The 20,274-nt window shown below is 44.6% G+C and overlaps 1 protein-coding gene across 4 annotated transcripts in view; it reads left to right on the top strand.

Moving 5' to 3' along the window:
• The window catches only part of PTPRJ (protein tyrosine phosphatase receptor type J), a 170,248-nt gene that overhangs the window by 134,923 nt on the left and 15,051 nt on the right, over positions 1-20,274 (top strand). For all 4 annotated transcript variants that reach the window (XM_072617498.1, XM_072617495.1, XM_072617497.1 and 1 more), the window contains 12 exons: positions 1,586-1,849; positions 3,749-4,000; positions 6,346-6,582; positions 8,021-8,284; positions 9,683-9,940; positions 10,587-10,853; positions 12,396-12,680; positions 14,578-14,865; positions 16,282-16,413; positions 17,175-17,388; positions 18,254-18,372; positions 20,051-20,138. In XM_072617498.1, the coding sequence (XP_072473599.1) occupies positions 1,586-1,849; positions 3,749-4,000; positions 6,346-6,582; positions 8,021-8,284; positions 9,683-9,940; positions 10,587-10,853; positions 12,396-12,680; positions 14,578-14,865; positions 16,282-16,413; positions 17,175-17,388; positions 18,254-18,372; positions 20,051-20,138 (2,668 nt within the window). The remainder of the gene's footprint in view (positions 1-1,585; positions 1,850-3,748; positions 4,001-6,345; positions 6,583-8,020; positions 8,285-9,682; positions 9,941-10,586; positions 10,854-12,395; positions 12,681-14,577; positions 14,866-16,281; positions 16,414-17,174; positions 17,389-18,253; positions 18,373-20,050; positions 20,139-20,274) is intronic.

Genomic DNA, 20,274 nt, shown 5'->3' with positions numbered 1-20,274 from the left:
CTACCCCCTACTCAGCAATCCCATTCACTTGGACAAGCAATTATTAAGAGCCTACTGTATTCAGAGCACTGTGCTGATCAAGATGATGTGTGGGAGGGAAGAAAAAGGCCAAGATAAGACAGCCCTGGCCCTTCAGGTTATCAGGGAGAACAGGGAGGTGAGGGAAATGACAGGTAGCCATCATAGAAACAATACATGAGTGCTTCAGAGAGTTGGAAACTAGGTGGAAGATGAAGGTATGGGTGGTCATGGCTTGGGGCTCTGTATGTGTGTGTGTGTGTGTGTGTGTGTGTGTGTGTGTGTGTGTGTGTGTGTGTCTAGGGGCCATGCTAGGGGCTGGGGCGAGGGTGGTTCAGGAAAGAATACTAAAGCATTTAAGTCCCAAGCACTATTGTAAGCACTTGTGATACAAATGTCAAAGACAAACTAGCCCCTGTCTTCAAGGACCTTCTGTTCTAATGAGGAAGACAGTACGAAAAAAAGGGAGGTGGCCAGGGAGAGCCCCTTTGGTCCAGAAATGTCCCAGATTAGAGAACGGAACCATGGGGTTAGGATGTCCAAATGAGAAATAAAATAGGGTTCCTGACCTCCAGAACTTTGTCCTCCAGCTAGGGGTGGCAGAAATAGAGTGGAGTCACCCAGGACAGGTGCCCATGTGGTACTAGGAGAAAGAAGGAGGGCGGGATGGCTCCTCTGGAGGTCAGGGAGGGCTTCATGGTGACTTGGCTCCTAAGCTGGGCTCCATAGATTGGTTTTGTATCCCAGAGCTCCTTTTCTTCTTTGCCATCTGTCTCTTTTTCTTATATGGACATCATAGCTGGGGTTGGAGTCCGTGCCTCCCCCTGGGTCTTGGTCTCCTCATGTCTGAGATGTGCATTGAAGGCCCTTCATGTAGAATGCCTGTGGGACCTTGGTTAGTTCGGTACCTCGAATGTTACTCCTCATCGCTACCTTTTGGAATCCTTGGTTCCTGTCAAGGCTTGTCTCCTTGATGAGTCTCCCACGTGAGGACTTGGCTGATTTCTTTCATCTCTCTCACATCCCCAGTTACTTCCTATTTGTTTGTGCTACAGGGCAAAGAGAGCTGGCTCTAGATCTGAGGGCATGGGTTCAAATCCCCCCTCTGCCACCTACTATCTGTGTCACCTTGGCCAAGTCACTTCTTAACCTGCCTGGGCCTCAGTTTCCTCATCTGTAAAACGAAAGGGTTAGATTCAATGATCTTTGTATAGAACTGCATTTATTTGTCTGGGTAGATGTTGTTTTTTTCCCACAGAATGGAAGCTTCTTGAGGTCAGTAACTGCCTTCATTTTTATCTTTGCAGCCCTCATTCACATTAATTCTGTAAGCTTTTACCCAGCGGCCACTGCATCACTTTGTAAGCTCTTACAGAATTAAATGGAATCAAACTGAATCCCAGGCAAGCTTTCTGGGAATTCTTTTGGCCTAGTGGCAGACATAAAGAACTACACCCTAATTTGTGGTGGGGGAAATATTTTTCTTGGAGGCTTCTAAATGTGGAGCGTGCCTTTATTCTCATGTTTTGTTTCTGATCATCTTTCTTTTCTTTTAAAACTTAAACAGAACCTAGTCCGGTATTTGACATTGAAGTTGTCAGTGTGGGGACCACTGGGGTGACCCTGGCCTGGAATAACTCGGACCAAGCTGCTTCTGAGTACAGATACAGTGTACAGTACGAGCAGCAGCATGAAAGGAAGATCCTCACCAGCCAGCACATGAATGTTACAGTCACAGACTTGGATCCTGGCACTTTTTATGTGTTCTTCATCTCCCCACAAATGGAAAATGCGACTCAGGGACTCCCGAAGTCTGTGCCTGTCACGACAAGTAAGTCGGTTTTCCCTGAGCAATAATTAAGACCCTCTGTGAATGGGAATGGATGCCTTGTGCCATGGGTTCCCTCCATTCATATTGGCTGATTTATAAAGAGGTTTCTCATGAAGTCTGGGGGGAAAAAGTGAGGCTGGTCTCATTGAAGTTGAAAACACTGAAGCAGCTGGGGTGACTCAGTTCTCAGTCTGTGTTTGGATGGGGAGGGCTCCCTCTCTGTGCCAGCCCCTTCCAGTGTTTGCGGGAGTTAAGGGGGCTTTCATAGAAGTCAGACAGGCCAGTCATGCTAACAGCACTAGACCTTAATTAGACTTGTTGTTAAGTCATACAAAGGAGGGTCTCAGACCTAAAATAGGAGACACATGGAGGTGGCTGGCGGGTAAGCAGGGATGCAACCCTGTGTTGGGGAAGTCAAGAAAAGGAACCCTCAGACCATGAGAGAAGGAATAAGGAAGCCAGTGATGGTGTTGCTGTGTGGATCAGGCACCTAGAGGTTTGCCAGTATCTAATTACTCCTCTCAGTCTATGAGTGGGGGCACCTTGGTCCTTCATTCCCTCTGCACCAGGCCATTTCAGTGGTGCCAGGGCCATGCTTTTGCTAAAGAGGGATGCGTTTTTGCCAGAAAGCTGGACAGAAAGGCTGACATGGATGGATCCTGGATCTCCTCGTGGGGGCAGTCATTCTGCCTGAGGCAATCGCAACTCATTTCTACTGTCTCATCCAGGGTGATTCTTCTCCCTGCCTCTTTGTGAGGATTCATTCAGTAGGTTGTTACAGTAAGGTTTTTATTTTAATGTTCAAAAAAGTTTTCATGGTGCCTTTCATATTTATATTGCGGCTGTCTCTTGAAATATCCTGGTTCCCCCTCGTGAGTGAACCCTCTCCTGTGATAGAGAAAAAGCACAGTCATGGATTTGTTTATTGGATGCCTATTTTTTTTGTGTGTATGTATGTGTGAAAGTTTGACTTAGAAATAGAGACTTAATCAGAAACTTGATAGGATTCTGGCAATTATTACCTACAAAATATCTTTCATGTTTGCTTGCAGGACTAGTTGAAGGAACTGAGGCTGTTTAGTTTGGAGGAGGGAAGACTTGGTGGGGGAGGGGAGGAGAGATGTCTTTAAGCTTTGCTGGTTCCCTGTCTGCTTTTAGACAGCTAGGTCTAGTAGGAAGTTGTGAGAGTGAGTGAGTGTGTGTGTGTATATGCTTATGTGTTTAAATGTCAGACAGAAATCAGGCTCTCTGCAGCCTCTGCTCTGAGGTCTTCCCTCTCGGGCCAAACAGAACAAGTTTAATCTCTGCCATGAGGTTAACCACCTCTCCCGCTATGAGCCCTCTGTTCTCTGGGCTAATTGTCTCCCCTTCCTGTCAGCAATCTTTCCATGTCGTGATCCTGAGATCTCCTTCCTTTGGCTGCCCTCCAGCATGTGCTCCTGGAATGAACCCTCATGCTCTCAATGTGGCCTGACTCACGTTATGCGGCTTGGCAATGCCACAGAGGGAGCAGAGGGCTTTAGGTTCCTCATGGAGGGAAGTGTTGTAGCAGAGTGGTTAGAAAGCCACCCTCAGAGTCAGGAAGATGTGGGTTGAAGTTCTGCTTCTGACATAAATAGGCTATGGCGATCCTGGGCAAGTCACTTGCCTTTCAGCGCTCTGGGCAGCTTTCTAAGGTTTTAGGTTGCAGAGCTGCATTGGTCCAAGTGGTTTCCCAATCCAAGAGTTCTCTGTATCAATGAAATCACAAGCTCAGTCATGTTTCCGTGTTCAACATGGTGCCCTATTGGTTGATGAATTGAAATTGATTGCTAATCTCTCTCTCTCTCTCTCTCTCCCCCTCCCTCCCTCCCTCCCTCCCTGCCTCCCTCCCTCCCTCTCTCCCTCTCCTCCAAACAGAACCAAATTCAGTGTCTGAGCTCCAGGTCACAAATGTGGGTATAACTGAGGCTACTCTAAGTTGGCATTCAGACAACAGCACTGTGGCAACCCGCATCCTGTTGGAAGATTTTGAAGACGGGACTAATTTCTCCTCCCAGGTGCTACTTAATACTTCAGGTCTTGAGCCAGGTTTCCATTACCAGTTCATTCTGTTTCTTCCAGAACCTTGTCAGGCCCAAGGACACCCCGAGGCCACACAAAGCAGGACAGGTGAGTCATAGAACTGGATTCTGTGCTATTTCTTATGGAACCTCTTCTCCTCAGGTGAGACTGAGGCAGGAGGTTGGATTTGAGGAAGGGAGTATGACAATAGTGGTAGTGAGAAAAATTCAACAAAGAACACGATGGGACTGGACTTAGAGAGATATAACTGTTCTTGCTTACTTTCTGAAACCCCTGACACCGAGCTTGTACAGTGTCCTCAGGGTCATGCTTCTGTAGGGAGTGCTAGGGTCAGCTGTGTACACATTTTTGTGCTGGGTTATGAGGGGAGATTACAGTTTAGATATGACACAGCCCTGCTGTCATGAAGTGTAGGTAACTCTGATACATAACACTGAACATCATATTAGGGCCTCAGGATGGAGAAGGCCCTTGTTCCCCAGAGATCAGGGTAACTTGGAATTGAAAGGGTGAAATGAAAAGGGTGGAAAGTCTGCTCAGGAGGTTCAACAGTAACCAGATGGCCACATGTTACCAACCAAATTAAGATTAAAAAATTGAAAAAAAAATGTTCTGTGCTGAACTTAAACACAAACCCCAGCATTTGCACATGTAGAGCAGAGCAGATAGAGGGCTGTATCATGAATTTCTGTTCCATACCACTTACTTAAAAAAAAAAGATCCAACCACTTTCCAAACTGTCCTGCTTGTCTGTGCTTCCCTTTGAACTGGCTTCTATTACTCTCTGTGAACATTTAAAAATGTTTCCATGGCCCTCAGTGCAGGCAGCCATCTTTGGCCCTGATGGGTTGTTTAATTAACTGTTCTCTTTTGGGAGCTTTTTGCACAGAGGAGCCCCTTTGTACAAGAACTGGCTTTGGATGATGAGGAAAATAGTAAAAATGGCAGTGATACCAATAGCAGTATTTGTATGATGGTGTAAGGCTTGAAAAATGATTAAAAATATGATCTCATTTGATCCTCGTAACAACTCTGGAGAGATCAGTGCTGTATTATCCCCATTTTCGTAGGGGGATACTGAGGCATATAGTGGTTAAGTGACTTGACCAGGATTACACAGCTAGGAAGTATCTGATACTAGATTTGAACTCTAGTCTTCCTGACTTCAAGATAACACATACACAAAGGAAATTATTTACAGGATAAGTAGGACCTGGCATTCAGAAGGGTTTGGGAAGGCTTCCTGTAGAAGGAAGGATTTTAGATGGGACTTAAAAGAAGCCAGAGAAGTGGGCAGAGTTGAGGAGGGACAGCATTCCAGGCATGAGGGACAGTCAGAGAGAATGTCCGGAGCTAAGAGATGAATCTAGTTTGTGGAACAACTAGGAGGTCAGTGCCATTGGATCAAAGAGTAGTTGTCAGGCAGTAAAGTGTAAGAAGACTGGAAAGGTAGGAGGGGGCTAGGTTATAAAGAGCTTTGGTTGCCAAACAGAGCATTTTGTTCTTAATCCTGGGGACAATAGGGAACCACTGGAGTTTATTGAGTAGGGGAGCGATATGGTTAAGCCTGCACTTTTAGGAAAGTTACTGTAATGGTTGAATGGAGGATGGACTGGAATGGGGACAGACTTGAGGCAGACCTACCAGTAGGCTGTTGTGATAATCCACGTGATAAGTGTTGAGGGCTTGTGTTAAAGGGATGGTACAAAGTGATGAAGCATTTTCATAGACTGTCAAAAGGAGGGCCCTTAGAACATAGAATGTCAGTTAGATGTTACAGTGGAAAGATCAGAATTGGGAGTGGAAGTATTTGGAACAGAGAAGGTCAGATCTGGGAGGGATTTTAGGTTGTAGGAAACCAGCATTGGGCAGAACCCTGGAGAGTGGCTCTTCTAACCCACTCATTTCACAGTGAGGATATATGCAGAGGGGAGTAAAATGACTTGGGCCAGATTGTAGAGGTCAAACTAGAATTTTAGTTTTTGAACTCCTAACCCCTAGCTCCAACTGTTCTCTAACTATTTCATCTTTTGGCTCTCCTTAAGATTAAATTTACTGCCTAAATGTCAAATTACTCAGAAAGCTTTATGTGTTGAGCATCGTGAATATTCATATAGTTACCATGTGAATGGGATACTCAGTCCACTAAATACCCACTTGTACAGAAATGTTCTATCCACCTCTGAGATGGTAAGGGAGTTAGATCTGGGAATCAAGAGGGACAGAAAAAAATCTCTTTGATATGAAGTTGTGTGAAAGAAAATCATAATCATACTCTAATGACATCACCTGGGATAGTGCTTGAGGAAATGCAATTGCCAACATTCAGTGCATGCCTTGGAAAGCTAAGGCATGCTAACTTTAGAGGTGCCAAGAGAAAACAAGAAACCATCTCTGCTTTTGTTAATGACCTTTTGTATCATTTGAAACAGGTGTCAACAGCACAGACATTAGCCTGGTAGATGACTCACTTCAGTCAACCTTTGAAGCCAACACCTTGGCGCACAAGTGTAGCCTCCAAAAGGGATCCAAGTTGGCTGAAGAGATCTCTGGAAATACAAGGGTCAATGTTATTGGGTTAAATTCAGGAACTTCATACCAGGTCACTGTTTTTTCTCAAGCAGCCAATGAGACTGAAGGAGACCCTCGAATGAGAATCTTCAGGACAAGTAAGCTTTAATTCCTCTATATTAACTCATACAGAAGTAGACAGACATCCAGATGAGGACCAGAATTCATGTTAGGTTTCCAAAATGCCCACATGTAATCAATTTTTGGTTCTTGTTTATTTCACACAGAGTTCTCATCTGCACAACACCCCCTTACCCTCCCCCTCCAGTTCTGACCTTTTCTCTTCTCTACTCATGCAGCTGCCACCCTACTTCAGTCCTCAGTATCTCTCACTTGGACTTTTACAATAGCCTCTTAATTGAACTCTTGGCTTCCTGTCTCTTTTTTCTCAAATCTTTCCTCTACATAGGTAATTTTCAATAATAATAAATAGCATTTACATAGTCCTTGAAGGTCCGTAGAATCATTTGACATGTTGTTGTTGAGTTATTTTCAGCTGTGTCTGACTCTTCATGAGCCTATTTGGAGTTTTCTTGGTAAAAATACTGGGGCGGTTTGCTTTTTCCTTCTTCAGCTCATTTTGTGCATGAGGAACTGAGGCAAACAGAATTAAATGACTTGCCCAGGGTAGCACAGCTGTGTAGTGCCTGAGGTTCCAGTTCTGGGACAAGTACTTTGTCCACTGAGCCACCTATTGGCGTCATTTGACAAATAGGATCTCATTTTTTTTCTCAACGTAACCCTGGGAAGTAGGTGCTATTGTTATCTACCTTTTAAAGATGAAGAAACTGAGAGAGGTTCAATGAGTTGTTCAGGTTTCCCAAGGCTGGGTTTGAACTTAGGGATTCCTGACTCCGGAGCTAGTTCTCTAGTCACTGGACCACCTCACTGCCTAGGTGGGATGCTTTTTAGCATGCATTCCTAGAAGAGAAGCATTTCTTTGTATTCTTAGTTGTGGAGAGAACATTGTTCCAAGTCAGAGGACCTTGATTCCCATCTCATGCCTTAAGCTTCTGAGTTGTGTGACCTCGGGCAAATCACTCCACATGCTTAGTCTCCATTTCCTCAACCATAAAATGAAGGAATTTCACTTGCATTCCACAGTCTCTTCCAGTTCCAAGTCTATGATCCAATGCTCATATATTTATTTGTATCATGTTCCCAAAGTGAAATGTTAGTTCTTTTTGAGCAGGGGCCATTTTTATATTTTACAGATGGGGAAACTAAGGCTTAGCCCTATGAAATGACTTGTCCAGGGTCAAACAGCTAATAAGTATCAGAAGTGGAAATTAAGCCCGTGTTTTTGATTTTCTTTGTATCCTAGTGTTTAACATGGTGCCAGGTAGATAATAAGCAATTAAAGTATGCTTGTAGACTGACTGATGGAACACAGGTTTTCAGACTTCGAGCCTCATGCTCTTGCTTCTCCTTTGTGAGCACTGACCTGACAAGAGAATACCTTGTATCAGACTGGGTACATGTGCTGAGGATCCTGCTGGTCACATGGCTAATTTTGCCCATTTCCATGTTCAACAGATTCCAGTCGAGTGGTTAACGTCCGAGTTGAGGAAGTCAGTGACACCACAGTGATGTTGACTTGGGAGAACAGTGATAACTCATCATCCAACTATACATATAGAATACATGTTGCTGGGGATGCCGGTTCTTTCGACCAGAATTCTAATAGTACCCATGTCACGATCACAGGGCTCAATTCCAGCACACTGTACAACTTCACAGTGTATCCTAAAAGGAATCAAGATCCTGAAGGCCAGCCAGCTTTTACCCAGGCTTACACAGGTAAGTCCTCTGACCAGTGGCTCATCTCTTTGTGCCTGCTGTTGAACATGTCAGTGCTGAAAAAGAAAACCTAAGCAAGAGTCTTAAGTGTAGCCCCAAATGTGAACTGACCTAGAGAGAGGATGTTCCTCAGGGAGTTTTTGCATCCTTTTCTGGAAGAATTCTGGTCGAGTTGGTCCTTCTGTTTTGTATTATCATTTTTTTCTCCATCTTCTTGTTTACCTGATGTGTAGAAAACAGATAGGCTAGCTCCCATTCCGAAGAAAATCCATTCGAGATAGTTAGTTTACAAAAATCTAGTTCTTTCAAAATAACATGTTGTTTGCTTAATTGAATTCAATAAACATTTAAGTGCCTGCTCTGCACAAGGCGCTGTCCTTGGTGCTGGGTAAGCAAAGATAAAAATGAAATAGTCTTAGCCCTCATGGGGCCAATGGGCTACTGGAATGTATATGTTTAAAATGAAGCAAAGTTGTAATACTCTGACATTTCATTTTTTTGTATGTGTGTCCCCAGTTCGATGCCTGATACATAGTCAGGACTCAGTAAAGGCTTATTGGATTGAGTCGAATGTAGAAGTAGGATTTTTCTTGTTAAGAGTTACGTTTCTAATGCCTTAAGAAGTCTAGATTGCCCCTGGTTGTTTATGGCCCCAATTCTACCCCCTCCTTCTAACGCATTTACTCCTGGGCACCATATTTTAGGAAGTTAAGCTAGAGATTGTCCAGAATGTGATGACCAAGATAGTGAAGGACCTTGAGTTTCTGCCATCTGAAGACTAGTTGAAGGAACTAGGATTGTGTAGCCTTTAAAAGAGAAGATTTAGAGGGAACATGATAGCTATTTCCCAAGATCTGAAGGCCTGATAGGTGAAAGAATGAAGAGATTTAGTCTTCTTGGCTCCACAAGAAGGCATTAGAAGCAGTAGTTAGAGTTGCAAAGAGATAAGTTTAGACTTGATGTCAAGAAAGACTCTGTTATATCTAATGATTAATGATGATGATAAACTGGAACTCCACAAAAAGTTAGAGGTGCTAATAATAGGAACAGCGATGATGATGGTGGTGGTGGTGGTAGAGGTGGTGAGAAGAGCTATCCCAAAGAGGAATGGGAAGTCTAGGATGCTTGTGGGTTTCCTGTCCTGGGGGAGCTTTGAGCCAAGACTGGGTAAGTACTTGTCAATATGTTGTAGGGGAGGGAGTCTTACCTTGGTATGGGTTGGGCTTCACAGGCCCCTTCCATTCTGAGATTCTGGAATGTGGCCGTTCATCTGGCAGACCCACATCATGGTCCTCAGGCCAGTGACCAGACAGTGAGGAGTGCAGGGAGTTTCAGCCTGGGTCGCCTGAGCTGTTCCCTGACTGTCAGTGACCTATGACTTCTTTTTCCTTCCCACAGCACCCCATCAGGTCCTTGACTTTCGAGTGCAGCATTTCAACACCACCAGCATCAGCTTAATTTGGACAAGCGAAGCCTCCTCTTTCAGGATCCTTGTTGAAAAAGTCACAAATCATTCATTCTCCATAAATGTGACACACCAAGAAAAAGAGTTTCTAGTTGCAGACTTAACACCCGGGACACTCTATAGTTTTGAAATATTTCCTCGTGCACCAGATGGAAGGGAAGGAGTCTCTCAAAAACTGGAACAAGCAACTGGTGAGTGTTAAAGAATCTTTTTACTTATTGTTTAATTTCTTTATTAAGACGTAGCTGCGCTTAGTAACTTAAGTGCTTCCAGGATCCAAGATTTCATTATTGGAGGTGCTGCCTCTTCCACTGCAGTACCTCCCAGGACTTAGTAAACAACCTTTAGGAACTGCTTGTTCTTTGGAAAAAAAAATTCTGCCTGATGCCTGGCTTCTCAGTGACTACTTTCTATGAGAGTAGCTCAGCAGGTCTCCCCAGAGGGTGGTCATGGAATCTGTCCTTGGGTCCAGACTCGAAGACTTTTGAAGTTTTACATGACCTACCAGAGCTCATCATACCTCCCTCAGAACCTCCAATGGACCACGATGAAACAGTAGAGGAAGGCCCTAGGAGAGAGGATTTGTTAACCAAGATTCCTCAGAAAAGGTTTTATTGTAGCAAGTATAATTGAAATCCCAGGGGCAATCCCATAGGGGAATGAGTACAGTAGGGGAGCAACTGGAAAGGCAGCCTGGGAAGTCGAGAAGATGCAGGATCAAGGTCTGCCTATGCCACCTCTTGGCTGGGTGAGGGGGTGATAGTGGGAGTAATTTTTTTCCCTATTTATGTTCATCTGTACATTAATTTTTACTCTTCCTCATTTCCCTTTAAATAGAACCGAATGCCATTTCAGACATTGAAGTAGTGAGTGTAAACACAACTGCGATACACTTAAAGTGGCAGAACAGGGACAGCGCATCCCTAGGGTATCGTTATCACCTGCTGGTAGAAACAGATGGATCCTGGGTCTTTAACTCTACAACTCACTTCCTGAAAGAGACCATTGGAGGCCTACTACCGGGTACACCCTATAATGTTACCATCTATCCAGAAGTAGGAAATGAGACGAAAGGAAGTCCAACGTCAAAAGTTGTGTATACAAGTGAGTTTCCCAGATTATCTTTCCTCACAAAAGCCTTAATTGAGAACTTCATGATTTTGAGAGCACAAAAATTAGGTTGGCTAAGCTAGATTTCACTTGGGTGAGAGAAGCTGCAAACATTCATTAAGCGATAGCTGCTGGGTCTTGGACTGGGCCCTGGGGATATAAAGACGAATGTATTCCTGCCTTCAATGAGGTTACATCCTTCTTCTCCTGGGCATGGTATACAACGTCTACTCAAACAAGACTTCATCCTAGGAAAACTGAAGTGGGAGGTCATTAACAAATGAGGTTCAGGATGGAGCCCTCAGGGAAGCCTTCGTGAGTGGTTAACATCTGAGCTGAACCTTGAAGGAAAATGTGAATTCTGAGAGGCAGCTATGAAGATTTCACCCAGTGCCTTCCAGTCATGGGTGGGCTGAGAAATGTGACTCTGTACAGTGAGGAGAACTAGGAAGGTGAATAGGAATCAGGCGGTGGAGGGTCTTAGAGCTAGCATGAGGAGGTGACATTTTTGTCTTAGAGGTAATGGGGAGCCAAGGAAAGCATTGGAGCCAGGGAAAGACATGAACAGGCTTGGGCCTTAGGAAATGGTTTGGGGTCTGGATGTGGTGGCAGACAGTCAGACAGACACACATACACAATCCCTGCTGCTGGGGAAACTGAGGCAGGCTTGAGTTTGGGAGTTCTAAACTTCAGCAAGGTAAAAGCTGAGGAGAGACTGCAAGCAAAAAGACCAGTAAGGAGGTTATTATGGTTGTCTAGTGAGTAGTGGTGTGAGCCTGAACTGGGGTAGAAACCAAGCGAATGCAGAGAAGGAGACGGATGAGGGGGGATAGGGTGGAGATCTGGCAACTGATTTGATTTGTGGGTGAGGGAGAAGGAAAAGTCAAGGATGACTGAGGTTTCAAACTTGAATGGCTGAGAAAATGTTGGAGCTCACAATGAAAATAGGAAACTGTGGAGAAGGGATTGTATTTTCTTTGGAGGGGCAGCTATTTGGGAGACAGCAGATGATTTGAGACTAGAGTCCTAGAGAGAGATGAGGGCTGCCATCTGCAATGAGATGATACTGGAATCCATAGGAGCAGATGTGGAGGGGTTTGGGAGGAGAGAGAGGGGAGATAGGAGGGAGAGAACAGAAGAGAGCCTAGGCTGGTTGTTTGAGGAACACCCATGCTAAGGTGGTAGGGGATGGTTAGTAATCTAGCAGTGGCAACTAAGAAGGCAGTCAGGGAGGGAGGTGGAGACTTGGTCGGGAAGCCAAGGGAGGGAGGGGCATCCAGGAGGAGGCTGGATCATTGGCATCAAACACTTCAGGAAACTGAGTAGAATGAGGACTGAGCAAAGGCCATTGAATCTGGCAATTGAAAGATCAGTGGTCAGGGAACTGATTCACTAGAGGGATGGGAGTTGGGATACAGATTGCAGAGGCCTGAGAAGTGAGTGAGGGCTTAAGGAGGTGAAAAAAAAAAACCCAACCAAACACAAGTGTATGTGATTCTGGAATTCTAGTTAACTAACTACCCTTTATTTTTCAAGGACCTAGTCCAGTGTCCGCCATCAGTATTTCAAACATTAGTACCACAGAGGTAACATTAAGCTGGCAAGAAACCGACGGTGCCTCCTCTGGCTACACCTATCTCATCGTTCTTGTTGAGAGAGAGTCTGCCAGCCCAGGATCAACAGCCATCAACCGGACACTGAGTGTCAGGAATGCTACCATCAGACACCTGAGCCCGGGCACTTCTTATAAAGTCAAAATCTATTCCCAAGTAGGTGAGGATGAACTTCAAGGAGAGCCTGGCCATGAATGCTTCTGCACAGGTGAGTTGTTCCAGATGGTCTCCTCTAAAGTTAATCTCTCTCTGGTGTGTGTCTTCCATATTGACTTGGTCCATCTTGGGTGGTCACCCACCACTTTGTCTTCAGAAAATCCAACATCCTGTGTGCATTTCTTCCCTTCTGTGCCTTCTGTTAGGTGCTGCCTGTGGGAGAAAAGGTTGAATACTTTACATTGGCGACTTTAAGTCTGTCACAGACACAGACACACTGTAAAAATAAAGATTTCCAAGCATTCAGCCTTATTTCCCTCAGTTGTTACAGTTCTTAGCTGTTTGAAATTATTTTACATTCATCTGTCCGTCTGTCCATCATCCATCCATCTCTCTGTCTATCTGTTTTATTTCTTCTTGGGGAATATAAATTCCTTGAGGGCCTAGACTTTTGTCACCCTTTCACTACTCTGAGCACCTAGTTCAGTGTCTGGCACGTAGTAGGCACTTTGTTGAATTGATTTGTTATAAGGTTGGGACTGCTCTGCTTTGTTAGCAGCATGGTAGTCAATCATTCAGTAAGCCTTTATTGATCACTTCCTATGTGCCAAGCACTGTGCTAGGTAGAGAGATTATAAAGAAAATGAGAAAAAAGAGAAGCTATGTGCAAGATGCATACCATGCAGATATACAAGGATAACCTTAGAAGGGAAGGTATTAGCACCTGGAGGGGCTGGGAATGACCTGAAGAAAATGGTACCTGAGCTGAAGCTTGAAGAAGGCAGTGGTGAAGAACGTAAGGGCATCGAGATGAGAAATGGCATGTGATCCTTTAACAAAGAAAGAGCCCTACACTTTGGCTTTGGCTTTTTCTGTTCCCCCTTTCCTCTGTCTTCTCTTAAAAATCACAGTTAGGTAATGGTTTCTCTATTTTGTCTTTTTAAAATGGGTCCTAGCTTTATTTGTTAATCAAATGTTTTCTTCCAATTCTATTAATTTTTCTTTGATTTCCAAGATATTTTTTTTAGCATTTAGTTAAGTTTTGAAAAACTTGTTGGTTTTTCTAGATGTTTTTGTTACACTTTCAATTTGTTATCTCTTCTTCCTCTTTTTAAAGAAGTCTTTTATTTTTTTCCCAATTACATGTAAAGACAGTTTGTGTCATTCATTTAAAAACTATATGGAGGTTCAAGTTATCTCCCTGCCTTCCCTCTGTCTCCCTAAGAGGTGGAATTGGAGTCAGAGTCGTCTGTCTCCCAGGCCAGGATTTGTTTCCAGGACTACGCTGCCTTCTCCGAAGTTAGAGCAGTTGTATACGCTTGTGTTTTCCAATTGCTACCAGCAACTGTCGGTTGCAGTCCTCTCACAGGACAGTCCTTTTCTCTTTTGTCCTAGTCTCAGACCACAGCCGCAGTGTTGTTTTCAGTTCTGGGGCCATGATTTAGGAAGACTGTCGAAAAACCACAGAGCATGCACAAGGGGAACAACGAGGGATAGTGAGGGTACTGGAGACCGTGCTATGTAAGTTTTGGTTAAAGGAACTGCAAAGGTTGACCTGGAGAAGAGAAGGCCCAGGGACCTTTGAAAACTCCTCAAGTGTTTCGTATGGAAGAGGGATCAGACTGCTTCCTCGGTGGTCCCAGAGGAAAGAACTAGCCGCATGGGATGAAAGTTGTAGAGATACAGATTTTGGTTCAAGCCGTGCAAAGACACCCTGAAAACCCGAGAATTTCCTTAAAGTCGAAAGGGCTGCCTAGGGAGAGATTGAGTGTCAGGTTACTGGAGGTTGTTAGGTAACCACTGGATGATCAGTTGCCATGGATATTAGAGGTCTAGGCTGGAGTAGCTGGAGTACTCTCTGATTCTGTGATAGACCAAGCCATTGATATTTATTTCTCTGTCTTAGAGTCCGAAATGAAAAGATTCAGCATTTTCACTTTTCCTTCTAGATGCTGCATCTGTGGCTTTCCTTGAGAGCAATCCCGTGCCCAAACAGTCGACTCTCACTTTAAGATGGCCCTGCCCCCCTGGCAAGAACACTGGCTTCAGTCTGACTGTCCATAGTGGGGAGTGGAGCCAGGAAATAAATCCCCCATCCTGCAACTCGACAGACATGGCTGATGACTTTAATGTGACGCATTTAAATTATTCTACTACCTACAGCATCAGCCTCACCACTTTGTCCTGTGGGAGAAATAGCTTCCCTACACAGAATATTTCCCAAACGAGTATCACAGGTAAGCTGCAGAGATGTCGTCACGAAGTCTGGAAAAAGAGGCAGTGGTTACGGTTAGCCAAGCTGTTGTGATTCTCTTCTCCCCCCAATCACACCCTTTCTTCCTACTCACCTTACCCCCATCTGCCCATCTTTATTTCTCTCTTGTGCTTGTGTCATTTGAAGGAATCAAGGGTTAGTATGATGATAACACTGTGGGAAGTCAACCTTCTATAACATCTAGATATATGGAGGGTGAACCTTGACCGTTCACTTGTCTGGGAGCATAAGCGCTTTAGTATTCTAAGAAAAACAATTTCTGGGTTGCCTGACGAAAGCAGTGGCCAAGTGTTGTGAGACCGCAGCTGCTGATTTGCATATGACAGGGTAGTTGCTAATTATATATGGCTTACAGCTAGAGACAAAAGTGGAGAGAATATATTTTGCTCTCTACTCTGGCTTGCTAAGGAGAGGAGAGAAGGCAAGATATTTCTCCATGCTGTACCTTGGAGGTGGAAGAGTCGAGAAGAGTTCTGACTCTTTTGCCAGTAATGCTACTTCAGTTGAAGACATTGGCTAACCCTGAAGCTGCGGGTGATAGATGCTGCTGTCAAGCAAGGCCTGCTGAGCAGGGGGACAGGCTAGAAGTACAGCGCCAGAGAAACAGCCCAGTAGATAAATTCCTGTGGTTGAGATGCAGTGCCTAGCGAAGTGTTAATCTAGCACAGCACCGAACTGCTCGTGTTAACGGTGGAAGCATTGTTCTCACAGAAGCCACGATCACCAAGGAACTTTTATGAACAGTTCCTCCAACAGAAAGGGGATGTAGATATCTATAGTTCCCACGTTGTGAGTTCCCTGATCACATGCATTCCTTCCTTTTTGCCTCGGAGAGGTGTGATTTGGATATATGGGTAGAATGTGTTTAATTTTTCATTTTCAGTAAGCGTTTTGGTTGATGTTAATTGTCAGCTCCTAATTTCTTAGTGGGAAACACAGTGACAGGGGCTCATGTTAGTAGATAACATGGGTTATCCCTTGGACTGACAGAACTGAGTGAAGCAGCTGCCCTTCTGGTGAAACTTCCCCGAACAGCATGGAGGCACATTGCATGGGAGGCTATTTGTCAGAGGGTCCAGAGGAAGAGAGAGAGGCTGTAGAGGGATCCTAGGGTGCCACCTGTCCCTTGAATGAGGGTGTTTGCTGATACTTACCTTTGTATAAGCTAAGCCCTTGTTGGATAAGTGGAAGGGAGTGGGTTGGAATAGACGGCTGCTGAGATCCCTTTCAGCCCTGCAGTTCTGTTACTCTGTGATGAGGCAGCCACCCGCTGTGTGCAGATCTTCAGGTGCCATGGGTTGCTTTCCAAAGTCAAATGTTGCTGCTTCTTTGTGTTCTGTGATGTTAAAACAGAGGTGATTTTTCTTGCTGTTTTCAGACCCACCTCCTCCAGATGGATTGCCAAATATTTTCCCCATCAGCCACAACTCATTGAAAGTAAAATTTGGCAAGTTTGAGGCAAGTCATGGACCGATAACAGCCTATGCAGTCATCCTTACCACGGATGGAAGTAAGGAACTGGGGTTTGTTGCATTGTACCAAATGGTCACTCACAGGGCCATGATAATGATGACGATGACAGCTGGCATTTCTAGAGCTCTTACTAGGTGTGAGGCGCTGTACTAAGTGCTTCACAACTGTCTCATTTAATCTTCACAACAACCCTGGGAGGTAGGTGTTGTCCTTTTACTGTTGAGGAAACTGAGGCAAAGAGAGATGATATGACTTGCTCAGAGTCATACAGCTGGTGTCTGAGGCAGCATTTGAACTTGGGTCTTTTTGATTCCAGGCCTGGTACTTGATCCACTGTACTACCTACTGCCCCAGATATAGATTTAGAATTGGCAGGGACCTTGGAAGATGATCTGGGCCAGTCCTCTCATTGTACAGATGAAGGAACTGATGTCTGGTGAGGTTAAGAGTCTTGCGTAGGATTACACACCATTATATGTTCTAGGCAGGCCTCAAACCCAGGTCTTCCTGATTTTAAAGCCAGCTCTTTATCCACCATGCCATGGCTTATAAATAGGAAAAAAAAAGTGGAAGAAAAAGTTCAGGAAAACCAACCAGCACATCCAAGGAGTCTGATGTAACATGAAATGTTCCCCATGACTTTCGCCATCTTGCCAGGGTGATTTTGACTGAGTCCTTCCCTAATCCCCGTCTGCCCATTTGAATTCAGGTTAGATAATGAGACGTCTCTCATCTGTCACTGCCCTTCTACGAGTCTGCTGCCTTTTTTAAGGTTTCACTTGTGTGTCTGCTACTTAGGTGGTAACAAGTCTTCTGCTGACTTTTTGAAATATACCTATGATGATTTCAAGAAAGGAACCTCGAAGACCTACGTGACTTACCTCATGTCGGTGAAAGAGGAAAGAGCTGCTGCGGCTTTGTCTGATGTCTTGAAGTATGAAGTCATTGTAGGAAATGAATCTACCACAGATGGCTATTATAATGGGAAACTGGAACCCCTCAGTTCCTATCGGTAATTCCATTCCATTCCATGCACATTTATTAAATATCTGCTTTGTCCTTGTCGCTGGAGATAAAAAGATGACACCAGAAACAGTCCCTGTCCTCAAGGGGCTTCTATGGTGGGAGGCGGCGACATGGGTAAGGCTGGCTCAGTGTCTGGAAGTCTGAAGTGTGAGGGTATGAACGACCAGGAGGATCCAGAAAGGCCTCTGAGCTGAGCTGTGAAGAAAGCTAGGAATCCTTTTTTTTTTTTTGAAAATATGTTTCCCCCCCAATTACATGTTAAAACAATTTTGAACATTTTTAAAAAAGTTTTGAGTTCCAAATTTTTCCTTCTTCCCTTCCCCTCTTCCTGAGATAGTAAGCAATCTGACATAGGTGATTCATGTGCAGTCATGTAAAACATTTCCATATTAGTGATTTCGTATGAGAAGACTTAAGCAAAAAAGAAGAGAAAGAAATAAAAGGTGGAAATTCGAAGAGGTTCAGGTGACCAAGGAATGCCTGTCAGGCATAGGGGACAGACTGGATAAAAGCTCAGAGGCAGGAGATGGGAGATTTGGCTCAGGAAAGAGCAGTAGGTGAGTTTGGTTGCCATGTAGCATGGGTAAAGGGGGCGAGGGGGTGAAATAAGTCTGAAAGAGTTGGCTGAAGCCCAACCAGGAAGCCCTGGACATGCCAGGCTGAGGGAGCAAAGGAAAGATGGAGACAGCCACATTCTCCAGTGGTTTGAAGAATGCCACAGTTCCTCAGTGCCATCTCTTCTCCAGATTTGTTGCCCCTGCTGTTTAAGCTAAATGGAGTTTTCCTTGCCTGGCACTGCTGTGAATGAATATTGGTATGGCTTAAGATGCATTTTTTCCCTTCATCAACAGGGCCTGTATTGCCGGCTTCACCAACATTACCTTTGACAGCCTGCACCTCATTAATGGCACAGAAAGCTACGTCTCCTTCAGCCTCTATTCGGATGCAGTCTTTTTACCTCAGAATCCAGGTAGAGGGCAGGGCTAAGACAAAACAAAACTTTGTTATATTGCGAAAAATGACATATTCTGTGTTGCGTATTTTTTACTTAAAATGTCCACTTGTCCCTTTAAGAATCCATAATACATTGCGTTCTCTCCTGGGGGGAAGGAATCAGTATCATAACATGGAATGAGATCTGGCATTTGAGTCTAAAGCCTTGAATTTAAATTCTGGGTCTGTCCGTTGCATGCTGTTGGACAATCACTTAATCTCTCTGGACCTCAGTTTTCTTAGCTGTAAAATGAAGGAGTTGGATTGCATGATTCTTACGGTCACTTCCAGCTTTAAATGTGTGAATCTCATTTTGGAATGCCTGGGATACCCCTCTTTCTGCCCACTCAAAGTCTTTATGCATTAGCATTATGGGAATGAAAGAGATCTTAGACATCTCCTAGGTCAGCTGCATCTTGTTGTCTAGGAAGCAGGCCCAGAGAGTTTCAGTTACTTGCTGGGTCCCAAAGCAGTAAGAGGCAGGACCAGGTCTTGACCCCAGAGTTTCTGACTGCACAGATGGCATTTTTCCCCTGCTGCACTTCATGGTTTACGATGTTGTCGCACGAAACCTACAAGGCCAGTCACAATATTTCTTATGTGGCTACTAAAGATAAGAACTGACATTTCTGGTAGTGCTTTGAGGTTGCACAGTACTTGACAGACATTTTGATGCCCCCTACAACACCTTGAAGCAGGTAGTATTTCTATATGATTGTACCTAATTTATGGATGAGGAAACTGAGACTCACCAAGGTTGAGCTAACTTGTCTACAGTGGCAGCGTCAGGATTCCTAGTTGTCTATTGAGTCAAAGCCTGCTTTCTGTTAATAGCTAGGAGAGGTTGCTGGGCCTATGAAGAAGACCTGAGTTCCAGTGTGGCCTCTGACACCAACTATATGACTCTGGGAAAGTCACTTGGCCTCTGTCTGACTCATCTGATTCCTTGTATAATGGGGCTCCTAACTGTACCCACCTCCTGGGGCCCTTGTGAAGATGAAGTGGGATGATATCTGTGCGACATTTTGAAAACCTCCACGCCTCGTGTCATTGCTAACTTGTGGTTTTGTCATCTTTAGCCCTTTGTGGTTTACAAAGCCCTTTACATAAGTAAGTAACCTAACCTGTTTGTAGATGAGGAAACTGAAGTGCAGAGTATTTAAATGACTTGCTGGAAGGCCACCCTGCTAGGCAGTGACATTGAGCTAGGATCTGAACCTAGGTTCTTCCTAACTCCACATTCATGTTTTTCCTGGTAGCCAATCCTTCGGTTGCCTTGAAGTACAATGCTGCTACATCTAAAATGACATGGTGAGGCCAACCCTAGGATCATGGGATCAGAGATCCATCAGAACTCAGAGGCACTTAGAGCCCTTGTCCAATACCTTCCACTTGACGGATGAGGAGCTGGGCCCCAGAGAGGTTGATGCGGATTGCCTATAGTCACCCAGGCCATACCCATCAGAGGGGGAGTTTGAACTCAGTTCCTTTGATTCCAAAGCATCCAGTGCTCTTTCCATTGTTCTACCTGGTTTTTCTTCCGGAGAGCTGCTGGGTGTGTGTGTGTGTAGGGCTGTGATTTGCACACGTGCGCTCCTGGAGTCCCATGACTTGTTCTGGATTGAGGATTCATCTGTCATTTGGTTTTCCCACAGCTGTTATCTGCGGCGCTGTCTTTGGGTGTATCTTTGGTGCCCTGGTGATCGTGGCTGTCGGAGCCTTTATTTTCTGGAGAAGGAAAAGGTGAATCTTGTTGATTTATATGCTTCTGTCCAAGCAATGTCCCTCAGCCATCATAGGCATTGCTGCCTACTCTGGAGCTTAACCCTTCACACTTTCATGTCTCTTAGAAAAAAGCCCTTCCAGCTCTGTCACTAGT

Source organism: Notamacropus eugenii, chromosome 6, assembly GCF_028372415.1.
Source record: "Notamacropus eugenii isolate mMacEug1 chromosome 6, mMacEug1.pri_v2, whole genome shotgun sequence".
Classification (NCBI taxonomy): Eukaryota; Metazoa; Chordata; class Mammalia; order Diprotodontia; family Macropodidae; genus Notamacropus; species Notamacropus eugenii.
This window is presented reverse-complemented; position numbering and strand designations above follow the sequence as displayed.